This window comes from Pseudopipra pipra, chromosome 1, assembly GCF_036250125.1.
Source record: "Pseudopipra pipra isolate bDixPip1 chromosome 1, bDixPip1.hap1, whole genome shotgun sequence".
NCBI classification, from domain to species: Eukaryota; Metazoa; Chordata; class Aves; order Passeriformes; family Pipridae; genus Pseudopipra; species Pseudopipra pipra.
Genome location: NC_087549.1, coordinates 155593187 through 155607071, shown reverse-complemented (window position 1 = coordinate 155607071; position 13885 = coordinate 155593187). Strand labels below are relative to the sequence as shown.

At 70.2% G+C, this 13885-nt stretch overlaps 3 protein-coding genes across 3 annotated transcripts; 1 reads left to right on the top strand and 2 right to left on the bottom strand.

Annotated features, from left to right (window-relative positions):
* Positions 1-1471: 1471 nt before the first annotated feature.
* RARRES2 (retinoic acid receptor responder 2) lies at positions 1472-4944 on the top strand. Its single transcript, XM_064652708.1, has 5 exons — positions 1472-1912; positions 3159-3260; positions 4091-4195; positions 4275-4388; positions 4800-4944. The coding sequence occupies exons 1-4, from the start codon at positions 1739-1741 to the stop codon at positions 4386-4388; spliced, it is 495 nt and encodes a 164-aa protein (XP_064508778.1). The 5' UTR covers positions 1472-1738; the 3' UTR covers positions 4800-4944.
* A 1396-nt stretch (positions 4945-6340) lies between these two features.
* Positions 6341-8400, bottom strand: LRRC61 (leucine rich repeat containing 61). Its single transcript, XM_064651802.1, has 2 exons — positions 8330-8400; positions 6341-7279 (listed from the first exon to the last, which is right to left on the bottom strand). Exons 1-2 carry the CDS (start codon positions 8375-8377, stop codon positions 6410-6412), a joined length of 918 nt encoding a protein of 305 aa, XP_064507872.1. The 5' UTR covers positions 8378-8400; the 3' UTR covers positions 6341-6409.
* A 117-nt stretch (positions 8401-8517) lies between these two features.
* On the bottom strand, positions 8518-12620 carry ZNF467 (zinc finger protein 467). Its single transcript, XM_064650173.1, has 5 exons — positions 12549-12620; positions 11963-12076; positions 11789-11848; positions 11598-11678; positions 8518-11042 (listed from the first exon to the last, which is right to left on the bottom strand). Exons 2-5 carry the CDS (start codon positions 11994-11996, stop codon positions 9337-9339), a joined length of 1881 nt encoding a protein of 626 aa, XP_064506243.1. The 5' UTR covers positions 11997-12076; positions 12549-12620; the 3' UTR covers positions 8518-9336.
* Positions 12621-13885: the final 1265 nt, after the last annotated feature.

Below are 13885 nucleotides of genomic sequence, written 5' to 3'. Positions count from 1 at the left end.
CACCCCCAGTGCCTCCAGTGCCCCCAGTGCCCCCCAGTGTCACCCCCAGTACCCCCCAGTGCCCCCCGGTGCTCCCAGTGCCCCCCAGTGTCACCCTAGTGTCACCCCCAGTGCCCCCCAGTGTCACCCCCAGTGCCCTCCGATGCCCCCAGTGCCCCCCAGTGTCACCCCCAGTGCCCCCAGTGTCCCCCAGTGTCACCCCCAGTGCCCCCCAGTGTCACCCCCAGTGCCCCCCGTGCCCCCCAGTGCCCCCCAGCGTCACCCCCAGTGCCCCCCAGTGCCCCCCAGCGTCACTCCCAGTGCTCCTCCAGTGCCCCACAGTGACCCCCCAGTGTCACCCCCAGTGCCCCCCAGTGCCCCCAGTGCCCCCCAGTGTCACCACCAGTGCCCCCCAGTGCCCCTCCAGTGGCCCCCAGTAATTCCAGTGTTCCCCCAGTGCCCACCTGGTGCCCCCAGTGCCCCCCATTGTCCCCCAGTGACTCCTCTGTGCCTCCCTGTGTCCCCCCGGTGTCTCCCCACGACTCCTCAGCCCCCTCAGTGCCCCCCGCTCCCCCCGGTGCCCCCCCTGTGTCCCCCCGTGTCCCCCCCATCCCTTCCCCTCCCCCCTTCAGCCTCTCCATGTCCTCCCAATGTTCCCCAGTCCCCTCCGTGTCCCCCACCTCGACACCCCCCGTCTCTCCCGGTGCCCCCCCATCTCCTGGCGTTCATCATCCCCCGCTCCTGCTCCCAGAGGGGACATCCAGGACAGGGACACTTGGGAGGGGGCAGGAGCCATTCCCGGGGGGCTGGAGCCCATTCCTGGGGTTCGGGGGTTATTCCCAGGAGCACGATCCCGTTCCCAGGGGGAGGAGCTCATTCCCAGGGAGGTGACACCATTCCCAGTGGCCAGGAGTCTGTTCCTGGGGGCAGGATGGCATTCCCAGCAGGATGTGATGACATTCCCGGGGGCAGAAGGTTGTTCCCAGAGGCAGGAGCCCATTCCCAGTGGGCTGGTGCCCGTTCCTGGAGTTCAGGAGCCCGTTCCTGGGGGCAGGAGACATTCCCGGGGCACAGCGTCATTCCCAGTGGGACATGGATCCATTCCCGGGGGGCAGGAGCCTGTTCCCAGGGGGTGGAGCCCATTTCCCGGGGCAGGAGTTTGTTCCCGGGGGCAGGATGCCATTCCCAGCGGGACATGAAGCTGTTTCTGGGGACAGGAGGTTGTTCCCGGGGGCAGGATGCCATTCCCAGTGGGACATGAAGCTATTTCTGGGGACAGGAGTTTGTTCCCGGGGGCAGGATGCCATTCCCAGTGGGACATGAAGCTGTTTCTGGGCACAGGAGGTTGTTCCCGGGGGCGGGATGCCATTCCCAGCGGGACATGAAGCCATTCCAGAGGGCTGGAGTTGGTTCCCGGGAGGTCATTCCCAGCATGACGCCATTCCCGGGAGCTGGAGTTTGTTCCCGGGGCGCCGCAGCCCATTCCCGGGGGTGCGGGAGTTTGTTCCCGGGGAGCAGGAGCCCATTCCCGAGGGCAGGAGCCCATTCCCGAGGGCAGGAGCCCATTCCCGAGGGCAGCCCGTGATTCCCGCGGGCCCCGCCGCCATTCCCGGGGTCTCTCCCCCATCCCATTCCAGCCCCTCCTCCCGGTCACTCGCGGGGCCGTCCCGGGGGCGGATTTGGGGGCAGATCCCAGGAAATCGGCTCATGCCAGCCCGACGCCAGCGGCCGGCGGCTCGGTGAGGCCATTCCCGGCGGGATGAGGCTCCCGGTGGCCCTGTGGCTGCCGCTGGCCCTGGCGGTGGCCGCGCTGGCCGCGGGGCAGTCCCCGCTCCAGCGGCGCGTGGTCCGGGACGTGCTGGAATATTTCCACGGGCGCAGCAACGTGCATTTCCTCTTCAGGGAGAGGGAGCTGGACGGGCTCGTCGAGAGGGTGAGCGGCGGGACCGAGCGGGGCCGGGAGCGGGGCCGGGATGGCCACGGGAACGGGGAGGGGGCCGGGGGGGGTCGAGTGTCCCAGAGGGAGTGGGGAGGGGGACGGAGTGTCCAGGAGGGAGCAGGCGGCTGGGGGGGTCATGGAATGGGGGAGCAGGGATTGGAATTAGGATCTGGGGCTCAGGGTGGCCACAGGAACAGGGAGAGGGTTGGGGAGGCAGTTGGGATGTCCTGGAAGGAATGGGGAGAGGGTTGGGGACGCAGTTGGGATGTCCTGGAAGGAACAGGGAGAGGGTTGGGGACACAGTTGGGATGTCCTGGAAGGAATGGGGAGAGGGTTGGGGACACAGTTGGGATGTCCTGGAAGGAATGGGGAGAGGGTTGGGGAGGCAGTTGGGATGTCCTGGAAGGAATGGGGAGAGGGTTGGGGCGTCCCAGAGGGAATGGGGAGGTATTTGGGGTGTCCCGGATGGAGCAGTCGGTGGAGAGGATCATCGGGCAGGTGAGTAACAGCATTCGGGATCTGGGATCCAGGGTTTGGGATGGCCACAGGAACAGGGAGGGTGGTGTTGTGCCCCAGAGGGAGCAGGTGGTGGAGAGGATCACTGAGGGGGTGAGCAATGGGATTCGGGATTGGGATCCGGGATTAAGGATCCAGGATGGCCGTGGGAATGGGGAGGGTGTTGGGGTGTCCCAGAGGGAATGGGGAACGGGTTGGAGTGTCCCCAAGGGAGTGGGAGGTGGATGGGGATGAGCACCAGGATTTCAGGGTTCAGGACTGGGATCCAGGATGGCCATGGCAATGATGAGGGGGTCAGGGCAGTGGGGTGGGGTGTCCCAGAGGGAACAGGTGGGCAGTGGGTGCCAGGGTGTCCTGGAGTGCCCGGGATCGGCCCCGCTGGCTGGGCCTGGCTGAGCTCGGTTACTCATTAATGATCCGGGTCCATCCCGCTGCCCCTGGAGCACCACGCACGTCCAGGAAGAGCCAGGAGCTCTGGGCACCCCCCCTTTGGGCCACTCACCCACCCTGGAGCCACCCTGGGGTCATTCCCGGGGCTGGATTTCCCTGGGAGTCTGCAGGATTCAGGAGCCCTTTGGAGTCTGGGGTCCCTCCCAGGGGTTGGGATCTGGGGGGCTCAGGGTCCCTCCTGGCATTTGGGGTCCCCCAGGGTTTGGGATTCCTCCGGGGGCTGGGTTTCCTGGGAGGCTGTGGGCTCTGGGGTCCCTGGCACGTGTTCCCGCAGGAGGATCCCTCGGGGACGTTCGTGCAGCTCCGGCTGGGCCTGGCGCAGACGTCGTGCCGCAAGCGGAGCCCGCAGCGCCAGTGCCGCGTGGTGGAGAACCGGGTGAGGGGCACGGCCTGGGCGTCCCCCCGTCCCTGAGGCACATCCCGGGGCGTTCCCATCCCTCGGTGCACGTCCCACACCCCGGGGTGTCCCCCCCTCCCTTGGGCCACGTCCCGCGAGTGTCCCCATCTCCCCTGGGTCACATCCCAGGTGTCCCCATCTCCCCTGGGTCACATCTCAGGTGTCCCCATCTCCCCTGGGTCACACCCCAGGTGTCCCCATCTCCCCTGGGTCACACCCCAGGTGTCCCCATCTCCCCTGGGTCACACCCCAGGTGTCCCCATCTCCCCTGGGTCACATCTCAGGTGTCCCCATCTCCCCTGGGTCACACCCCAGGTGTCCCCATCTCCCCTGGGTCACACCCCAGGTGTCCCCATCTCCCCTGGGTCACACCCCAGGTGTCCCCATCTCCCCTGGGTCACACCCCAGGTGTCCCCATCTCCCCTGGGTCACACCCCAGGTGTCCCCATCTCCCCTGGGTCACACCCCAGGTGTCCCCCCACCTCGCTTAGGGCACATTCCAAGGCGTCCCCCTCCCTTGGGCAACATTCCCCCTCCTCTGGGACACATCCTGGGGTGTCCCCATTCCTCGAGCCACGTGCTGGAGTGTCCCCCCTCCCTTAGGGCACATCCCAGGGTGTCCCTTCCCTTGGGCCCCATCCTGGGTGTGACACAGTCCCTGGACGTCCCCCAGGCCCCCCATTCCCCTCCCGCACTGCTGCGGGTGCCAGGGTGGGACGGAGGGGACAGCAGTGGGTGCCAGGGGCTGGGACACCCCTGGGGGGGGTGACGGGACACCCCTGGGGGGTGACATCCCGCCGTGTCCCCAGCGGAAGCCGACCTGCCTGGCCTGCTACAAGTTCGACACCGGTGACGTCCCCAAGGTGCTGGACAAGTACCACAACTGCGGCCCCGCCCATCACCTGGCGGCCAAGGTGAGGTGCCCCCTGTCCCCCCAGTGTCCCCTGTGGCCCCCCGTGCCCCCGGCCGGTGCCAGCCCGTCTGTGCCCGCAGGAGATCCGGCAGCGGGATGAGGCCGAGTGCCGGGCGGTGGAGGAGGCCGGGAAGGGAGGGGACGCGCTGTACCTGCCCGGAATGTTCGCCTTCTCCCGGGGGCTGCCGGCATAGGTGGGTACGGGGACAGCCCCGGGGACACCCCCAGGGACACCCTGGGACAGGGACATAGCCGGGAACCCGCTGGGATGGTGACATGGGAGTGCACCTGGAGAACACCCTGGGATGGGGACACGGGGACACCACGGGACAGGAACACGACTGGGAGAACCCCCAGGATGGGAACACGTCTGAGAACCCCCCCAGCATGGGGACGTCGGGACACCCCTGGGACAGGGACATGGGCGGGAGAGCTCCCTGGGATGGGGACAGGGGACACACCTGGAGAAATCCCCTGAGGGGGGACATGGGGACACAGATGGAGAACCCCCCAGGATGGGGACACGGCTGAAGAACCCCCTGGAATGGGGACACAGGGACATGGGGGTCCCGTCACAGCCCCCCCTCCCCGTGTCCCCTCTCCAGGCACCACAGCCCCGCCGGACGCTGCCATGGGGGTCCCGGACTCCCCGCTTGTCACCCCCCAGCACCGCGTGACCGAGGAGGGGCCCGGGCGTGTCCCCCCCTCCTGCCTGTCCCCGCTCCCCAGTAAACCCAGTGCTGGCTCCGCTGTCCCGGCTCTTATTCCCAGCGGGAACTGGGAGGGAACTGGGCTCCGTGTCACCACCCCCTGTGCCACCCCCGCCCGTTGTCCCCAGGGAGGGGGGGACTCAGAGGGCCCGGGCTGAGCAGTGGGTACAAGGCAGTGCCCCCGAGGCCGCAGGACACAGGGACACCAGAGGGTGGGACGTGTTTACTGCAGTGACACCATGTCCCTGTCCCGGGGATGTCCCCCAGCATCCCCCGGTCCCCACGATGTCCCGCAGCCAAGGCCAGGCTCCCTGCAGCTCCTCTGTGTCCCCCGGCGATCCTGTGCCAGGCTGGGGTGGCTCTGGGGGTCCCCCAGCCCCGGTTTGGGATCCCATGGCTCAGAAGGTGCCAGGCTGGGGTGGTTCTGGGGGTCTCCCAGCCCCGGTTTGGGACCCCATGGCTCAGAAGCTGACGGTGCCAGGCTGGGGTGGCTCTGAGGGTCTCCCAGTCCCAGTGTTGGCTGTAGTGGCTCTGAGTGGTCTCCTGGTCCTGGTGTGGTCCGTGGTGGTTCTGGATGCCCCCCCAGCCCTGGTTGGGACCCCCCAGCTCAGAACCCCGAGGTGCCAGGCTGTGGTGCTCTGGGTGGTTTCCTGGTGTGGGCTCTGGTGGCTTTGGGGGTCCCCCAGTCCAAAGCTAAAGGCTCTGGGGTCTCCTGACCCGGCGTGGTCTGTGGTGACTCTGGGTGGTCTCGTGGTCCCCGTATTGGCTATGGTAGCTCTGGGTGCCCCCCCATCCCCATTTGGAGCCCCTCAGCCCCATTTTGGGACCTCCCCAGCCCCATTTCAGGCCCCCTCAGCTCAGAACTCAAGGGCTCTGGGCTGTGCTGTCTCTGGGTGTCCCCCAGCCCCATTTGGAGCCCCCCTAACCCCATTTAAAGTCCCCCAGCCCTGTTTGGAGCCCTCCAGCCCCATTTTGGGAGTCCCTTGGCTCAAAACTCAAAGCCTCTGGGCTGTGGTGGCTCTGGGTGGTCTCATGGGCTCAGTGCTGGTTGTGGCATCTCTGGGTGCCCACCAGCCCCATTTGGAGCTCCTCCAACCCCTTTTGGACCCCCCAGCCCCATTTGGACCCCACAGCCCCTTTTGGTGCCCCCTGAGCCCCCATTTTGGGAGCCCCTCAGCCCTGTCTCAGGCCCCCCCAGCTCAGAACTTGAGGGCTCCTGGCTGTGGCACCTGGGATGGTCTGAGTCCCAGTGTTGGCTGTGTTGTCTCTGGGTGCCCCCTGGCCCCATCTGGTGCCCTCCCAGTCCCATTTTGGGACCCTCCCCAGCCCCATTTGGAAGCCCCAACCCTACATGGAGTCCTCCAGCTCAGAACTCGAGGGCTCCTGGTTGCGGTGTCTCTGGTGGTCTCCCAGTCCTGGTGTTGGCTGTGGTGTCTCTGGGTGCCCCCCAGCCCCATTTGGAGCCCCCCCGGCCCCATTCGGAGCCCCCCCGGCCCCCCCGGAGCTCAGAAGCCGTAGTTGCCGGCGTGCCGGCGGCCGAGCGCTCGCTGTGCCTGGGCGATGGAGTCGTCGGCGCGCCGGCCGAGCTCGCGGCACTCCCGCAGGGCCTCCCCGAGCTGGCGCGTGGCCTCCTCCAGCACGGCGCTGCGGCGCGGCGCCCGCGGCTCCCAGAACCCGGCCTGCACCCAGGGCTGGGGGCCCCGGGGGGGCTCGGCCGGCCCCTCGGCCGCGGCCCCGCCGTCCAGCGCGGCGTCCAGCTCGCGGCACAGGCGGAAGAGCTCGCTGCCGCGCCCGGCCACGCGCTGCCCGTCGATGGCCTTGAGGCCGGGCAGCATGGCGGCCAGCGCGGCGCGGTAGGCGGGCGCGGCGCAGAGCGGGTTGCCCAGGCGGGCCAGCGGGTCCCGCAGGCGCAGGCTCTCGAGGTGCCGCAGCCCCTGCAGGCAGCGCAGCTGGCGCAGGCTGCGCAGCCGGTTGCCGGCCAGGTTGAGCTGGCGCAGGCTGCGGCAGCCCCGCAGCGGCTCCACGCTGGCCACGCGGTTGCCCGCCAGGTTGAGCACGGCCAGGGCGCGCAGCGCGGCCAGCGGGGCCAGCGCCGCGATGGCGTTCCCGGACAGGTCCAGCCACTCCAGGTTGGAGCAGTCGGCCAGGCAGCCCAGGTGGGCGATGCCGCGGCCCCGCAGCCGCAGCAGCAGGATGGACTCCAGGGAGAACTCGCCCGTGCAGGCCTTCAGCAGGGCCGGGGTCACGCACACCCCCGAGCCCTCCTCCTCCTCCTCCTCCTCCTCCTCCTCCTGCTCCTCCTCCTCCTCTGACGGCTCCGACAGCTCCGGCGCCGGCGCCTCCTCCCCGCGCCCCTCCATCCCCGCGGGGGGGTCCTGGGAGGGGGAAAGGGGTTGGGGGGGGCACTGGGGAACTGCCCGGGGGGCTGGGGGTGTCCTGGGGCATGGGGACATGGGGGGGGTGGGTGGGGCACAGGGACACACGTGGGGCACATCTGGGGGATCCTGGGGACACAAGGACACATGTGGGGCACATCTGGGGGATCCTGGGGACACAAGGACACATGTGGGGCACATCTGGGGGATCCTGGGGACACAAGGACACATGTGGGGCACATCTGGGGGATCCTGGGGGCACAAGGACACACGTGGGGCACATCTGGAGGATGCTGGGGACACAAGGACACGTGTGGGGCACATCTGGGGGATCCTGGGGGCACAGGGACACACGTGGGGCATATATGGGGGGGACCTGGTGCCTCTGGGGTGTCCTGGGGTGTGGGGGACACATGGGGTGTGTGAGTGGGGCACAGGGACATGTGTGGGGCACATCTGGGGGACTCTGGGACATGGGGGGGATGTATGGAACGCAGGGAGGCACGTGGGGCACATCTGGGGGTGTCCCCTCCTCCTCCCCAAGCCCCTCCATCCCCGCAGGGTGGTCTGAGGGGGGAGAGGGGTTGCGGGTGGTACTGGGGAACCTCTCAGGGGCGACACGGTGGCCATGGGGTGACCTGGGGTGTGGGGACACGTGTGGGGCTCATCTTGGGGGGCGGACCTGGAGCGCAGGGACAGGTCCAGAGCCCATGCGGAGCCCCCGGACCCCGGCCTGCCCCCACCCTGGTGCCCCCGAACCGCCCAGAACCCTTCGGACCCCCTCTCTTCCCTTCCCCCGTGCCCCCAGACCCCCCCAGGCTCCCTGTGCTCCCCCATCAGTGCCCCCGTTACGCCCCCCAAAGCCCACCCCTTACCCCGGACCCCCCCAGACCCTTCCTATTTCCTCCCCTGGTGCCCCCCCCCATCCCCCTGGCCCTCCCGGTGCCCCCATTATCCCCCTCGCAACCCCCCACACCCCCCATCTCTCTCCGCTCCCCCCCAGTGCCCCCAAACCCCCCCAACCCCCCTAAACCCCCCCCCCCCACTCACCGCACGGCGGCTCCCGGCGGCCCCCGAGGCCCCGCCCCCCGTCGCCATGGAGACCAATCCCCGCCCACCGCCCCGGCCACACCCCATTGGACGGGTACCCTCCGCTGGCCCCGCCCACACCCCGGGTGCCTCCTCCCCCTTTACCCCCCCCCAGACCCCCCCCCGGCCCCGGAATGTTCCATAAAAAAGGTTTATTGACGTTTCGGTTCGCTCCCGCTGTCCCCGCGGCACAGCCACGGCAGGGACACCGCCCCTTCCCCGGGGGGTCCCCCCGTGCCCCCCTCCGGCCCTCAGCCGGGGTTCGGCCATCCCGGAGCCACCGGAGCCGCGACGCTCCCGCGCCAGGCCGGAATCCTGGGGGGGTCCCTCCCGATGGGCCCCCCGGTGCATCCCGGCACACCCCGGGGCTCGGGATGCGGCCCTGGCAAACACCAGGGCCCCAGGCACAGCCTGGCACATCGCGGTGCCCAGGACTCACCGCCGGCAGCGGCCGGAGCCACCGGCACGTCCTGGCACATCCCGGGGCTCGGGGTGCGGGGCTGGAAGCCGCCCAAGTCCTTGGCACCTCCTGACACATCCCAGTGGAGGGTGCCAAGGATGCAGCACTGGCAGTCACGGGGAACCAGGCACATCCCAGTGCTCGGGTTGCACCACTGGCAGCTACCAGGTCCCTGGCACATCCCAGTGCCAGGACTCAGCACTGGCAGCCCTCAGAGCCCCTGCCATCTCCCACCCCGGTACTCAGGGTGCGCTGCTGGAAGCCACAGAAGCTCCTGGCACACCCTGGCACATCCCAGTGCCCAGGATTCAGCACTTGGCATCTGCTGGAGACTCTGGCACCTCCTGGTACCGAGGACACACCGCTGGCAGCCGTAAGGCCCCCTGGCACATCCCAGTGCTCGGGATGCGCTACTGGCAGCCACTGGAACCCCTGGCACCTCCCAGCACATCCCAGCGCTCAGGACGTGGCACCGGCAGCCACCAGGCCCCCTGGCACGTCCTGGCACTCAGGGGCAGAGAGTGGGGGGCTCTGGCCAGCCCAGCTGGGGCCCGGCGATGCCAGTGCCAGTCCCCGTGCCCACCCCAGCGCTGGCAGCGGTGCCAGCCCCCGTGCCGGCGGTGCCCGTGCCGGCGCCGGCGCGGCTGTGGGTGCGCTCGTGGCGCTCCAGGTGAGTCTTGCGGGTGAAGCCGCGGCCGCAGCGGGCGCAGTGGTGGGGCCGCAGCCCCGTGTGCACGGCCTCGTGCCGGCCCAGGTTGGTCTTGGAGCTGAAGCGGCGCCCGCAGCGGGCGCAGGCGTGGGGGCGGGTGCCCGTGTGCACCAGCAGGTGCCGCGCCAGGTGCGCCTTGCGCCCGAAACCGCGCCCGCACTGCGGGCAGGAGAAGGGGCGCTGGGCGGGGGGCGCCTGCGGGGCGGGCGGGGGGTCCTGGGCGAAGGGGCGCTGGGCGGGGGGCACCTGGGACACGTGGTGGGGGAAGGGGGGCTCAGTGCCGGGCACCTGCGACAGGTGCTGGGGGTCCTGGACAGCGGGCACCTGTGGGGGCTGCAGGAGGTGCTGGGGGTCCCGGGCACTGGGCGCCTGTGGCGGGTACTGGGGGTCCTGGGTGCAGCCACGGCCACACTTGGCACCGGGCCCCTGTGGTGGGTGCTCAGGGTCCCGGGCACCGGGTGCCTGCAGTGGGTGCTGGGGGTCCCGGGCACTGGGTGCCTGCAGTGGGTGCTGGGGGTTCCGGGCGCAGCCGTGGCCGCACTCGGCACAGCCCAGGGGTCGGTTCTCCAGGTGCTGCCACAGGTGTGGCGCCGGGCTCTGCTTCCAGCTGAGGCTCGTCCCGCACTGGGGGCAAGGGAGGGGCTTCTCCTCGTCCCCGTCCTCATCCCGGTGCCCATCCAGGTGTCCGTTCCCGGCCCCCGGCCCCGTGTGCAGCCGCGGGTGCGACGCCGGGCTCTGCTTCCAGGTGAGGCTCGTCTCGCACCCCGGGCAGGGCGGCGGCTTCTCCTCGGGGGGCACCTCCCCGTGCCCGTCCCGCTGTCCCTGGGCGGGCTCCCCGTGCAGGCGCAGGTGGCGCAGGAGGTGCTGGCGGTGGGCGAAGCGGCGGGCGCAGCGCGGGCAGGGGTGCGGCCGCTCCCCGGTGTGGGTGCGCAGGTGCCGGTCCAGGTGGGTTTTCTTGCGGAAGCGGCGGGCGCAGCGCGGGCAGGGGTAGGGCCGCTCCCCGGTGTGCGTGCGCAGGTGGGAGCGCAGGTGGATGCGCTGGCGGAAGCGGCGCCCGCAGTGGGCGCAGGGGAAGGGGCGCTCGCCCGTGTGCACCCGCAGGTGCCGCGTCAGGTGCGCCTTCTTCCCGAAGGCCTTCCCGCACTGGGAGCAGGAGAAGGGCCGCGGGGCGGGCTGGGGGCGGCGCTCGTGCCCCACGGGGACGGGGCTCATCCCGGGGCACGTCCCCATCCCGGGGCCGATCTCGATCCTGGCGCCGAAGCCGATCCCGATCCCGGAGCCATCCGGGCGCTGCCCCAGCCCCCAGGTTGGCAGCACCCCGTACCCCAGCTCCTCCGGGCACGGCTCCTCCGCTTTGCAGGCGCCGGCGATTCCCGGCGTCCCGGCGGGATCAGAGGGGATGGCGCCGGGAAGGGGCTGCGGAGCCAGTGGGGCCTCGGCTCCGGCTGCCCAGGCCTCGTCCTCCTCCTCCTCCTCCACCTTCACCTTCCGCACCAGCCAGTGCCCTGCGGGGACACGTGGGGAGACATGCCAGGGATGGGAGGTCCCGGCACGGCCACCAGCACTGGGACACGGCGACTGTCACCCCGTGGACTTAGAGCTGCCACTGGCCCTGGGACACAGTGACTGTCACCCAAGGACCTGGAGCTGCCACTGGCCCTGGGACATAGTGACTGTCACCCCGTGGACTTAGAGCTGCCACTGGCCCTGGGACATAGTGACTGTCACCCAAGGACCTGGAGCTGCCACTGGCCCATGGACACAGTGACTGTCACCCCAAGGACTTAGAGCTGCCACTGGCCCACGGACACAGTGACTGTCACTCCGTGGACTTAGAGCTGCCACTGGCCCTGGGACATAGTGACTGTCACCCAAGGACCTGGAGCTGCCACCGGCCCTGGGACGCAGTGACCATCAAGGCCAGTGGCACCAGGGACACAGTGACCGCCACCCAAGGAGCCAGCACTGCCCCCAGCCCCAGGACAGGGTGACAGTGCCCCTGTGGCCCCAGTGCTCCCAGGGGACCCCCAGCAGTGCCGGGTCACAGCCGTGTTCCTCACCTGAGCCGTGGAGCTCCGGGTCCTCCAGACTGTCCCCATCGCCTTCAGGGGTCACCTCCACCTTGGGGACCACCGGCCACACTGGGGGGACAAGGGGCACAGCCAGGTCTCCCCCCTGCTCCAGGGTGGCCCCAAGTACCCCGGGACCACCCTGGTGCCCACCTGACACCCCCCAGGACCCCCGTGCCCACCTGAGCTGGCACATCCTGGTGCCTCCATCTCCTCCAGCTCCACCTTGGCCACGGCGGGACCTGTGGGGGGTGGGGGTAGCACCGGGTGAGACCCCTAGACCAGAACTGGGGATCCCCCTGAACCCCCCGCAGGGGGTTGGGATCCCCCGGACGCCCAGGACCCCCAGCACGTACCCAGGGCACAGTGGGGGTCGACGCTGTCCTGCATGGTGGGTCCAGGGGGTTCGAGGAGGGTTTGTGGGGGTCCGGGGGTTCCCGTGGGGTGCGAGGGTCCGGCGCTCAGTGGGGCTGGGGGTGGGCAAGAGCCGCGGGCTCGCTTGGGGGGCCAGGGCTCCCGGGGGGCCCCCAGCCAAGAGATGGGGGGGTCCCCGCCAGCCCTGACCCCTCCCAGCGAAGAGGGGAAGTCTCGGGCCCCCCTGCCCCGGGGACACGCCCCGGGGGTCCCCCACCGGGGGGGTTTCCCCGTCCTAGTTCCCCCCAGCAGCTCGCGGCCCCCCCCGGAACCCCACCCAAGCCACCCCCGCCCCTTCAGTCCCCCGCCACTGTCCCCCAGCCCCCTCAGTCCCCCTCTGGCCCCACCAAAGCCTTTTCGTCCCCCACTGTCACCCCCACGCCCTTCCCGTCCCCGCCCCCCAATCCTGCACCATCCCCCGGTCCCCCCCGCCCCTCCCGCACCGACCCCCCGCCGGCTCCGCTCGCGGCCCTGATCCCGACCCCAGCCCTGGTCCCGATCCCGGTCCCGGTCCCAGTCCCCCCGTACCCTCGGGGCACCCCCGGCCCCACCGGCTCCGCCGCCGCCGCCACCGACCCCGCCCCCCGCGGTGGCCGCCGGTCCCCCCGCCCCGGGACCGCCCCCCGAGACCGCCCCCCGTGTCCTCCCGCCCCCTGTGTCCCCCCGCCCCAGGACCGCCTCCCATGTCCTCCCGCCGGTCCCCCCGCCCCCCGTGTCCGGACCCCCGGGTCCCGTGTGTCCTCCTCCGTGTCCCCCACTGTCCCCTCCCGTGGGTCTCTAGTGCCCTCCCGTGTGTCCCGGTGCCCCCCCGGTGCCCCCCCGGTGCCCCCCGCCCCGTGCGTACCGGGTGTGCTCCCCCCAGAGGGGACACGGACACGGCGGGGGCAGGATGGGGGTCGTGGAGACATGGACAGGGACACGGGGACACGGGGGGGACACGGGACAGGGACATGGGGATATGGGGACAAGGGACAGGGACATGGGGACACGGGGGGGACACGGGACAGGGACATGGGGACACGGGGGGGACACGGGACAGGGACGTGGGGATATGGGGAGGGACACGGGACAGGGACATGGGGACACGGGGGGGACACGGGACAGGGACATGGGGATATGGGGAGGGACACGGGACAGGGACATGGGGACACGGGGGGGACACGGGACAGGGACATGGGGATATGGGGACAAGGGACAGGGATATGAGGACACGAGGGACGTGAGGACACGGGGATAAGGGACAGGGACATGGGGACACGGGGGGTGACACAGGGAGGACAATGGCAAGGGCACGAGACAGACACGGAGGGAATGGGGGAGACACGGGACGGGGACCTGTGGACTTGGGGGACACTGGGGAGGACATGGGGGGACACAGGAGAGGGAGTGAAAATATGGGGGGACCCCGTGCAGGGACATGGAGGGACACAGGGGGACACAGGGGGACAGAGGACAGGGCTGTGAGGGGACACAGGACAGGGAGATGGGGACACGAGGGACGTGGGGCACGAGGGGACATCGGGGGATACGGGCAGGGACCCAAGGACACAGGGTACAGGGGGAGACACGGGAGTGCGAGAGGGGACATGGGGGGACACAGATCAGGGAGTGGAGATATGGGGGGACACGGTGCAGGGACATGGAGGGACATAGGGGCACATGGGGGGACATGAGGGGACGGGAGACAGAGACATGAGGGGACACAGGAGGACGTGAGGGGAAACAGGGGGACACAGGACAGGGACATTGGAAGGCACAGGACACAGGGGAGCACAGGGGGACACAGGACAGGGACATTGGAAGGCACAGGACACAGGGGAGCACAGGGGGACACAGGACAGGGACATTGGAAGGCACAGGACAGG

Bases quoted from the DNA above. Each gene is read 5' to 3' on its own strand.
- RARRES2 (XM_064652708.1), top strand. From the start codon at position 1,739: ATGAGGCTCCCGGTGGCCCTGTGGCTGCCGCTGGCCCTGGCGGTGGCC. The intron at 3,261-4,090 runs GTGAGGGGCACG...CCGTGTCCCCAG, and splicing joins GCCGCGTGGTGGAGAACCGG to CGGAAGCCGACCTGCCTGGC. The intron at 4,196-4,274 runs GTGAGGTGCCCC...CTGTGCCCGCAG, and splicing joins CCCATCACCTGGCGGCCAAG to GAGATCCGGCAGCGGGATGA.
- LRRC61 (XM_064651802.1), bottom strand. From the start codon at position 8,377: ATGGCGACGGGGGGCGGGGCCTCGGGGGCCGCCGGGAGCCGCCGTGCG. The intron at 7,280-8,329 runs GTGAGTGGGGGG...TCCCCCTCCCAG, and splicing joins CCGCCGGGAGCCGCCGTGCG to GACCCCCCCGCGGGGATGGA.
- ZNF467 (XM_064650173.1), bottom strand. From the start codon at position 11,996: ATGCAGGACAGCGTCGACCCCCACTGTGCCCTGG. The intron at 11,679-11,788 runs GTGGGCACGGGG...TTGTCCCCCCAG, and splicing joins ACCAGGATGTGCCAGCTCAG to TGTGGCCGGTGGTCCCCAAG. The intron at 11,043-11,597 runs GTGAGGAACACG...GTGTCCCCGCAG, and splicing joins CCCGGAGCTCCACGGCTCAG to GGCACTGGCTGGTGCGGAAG.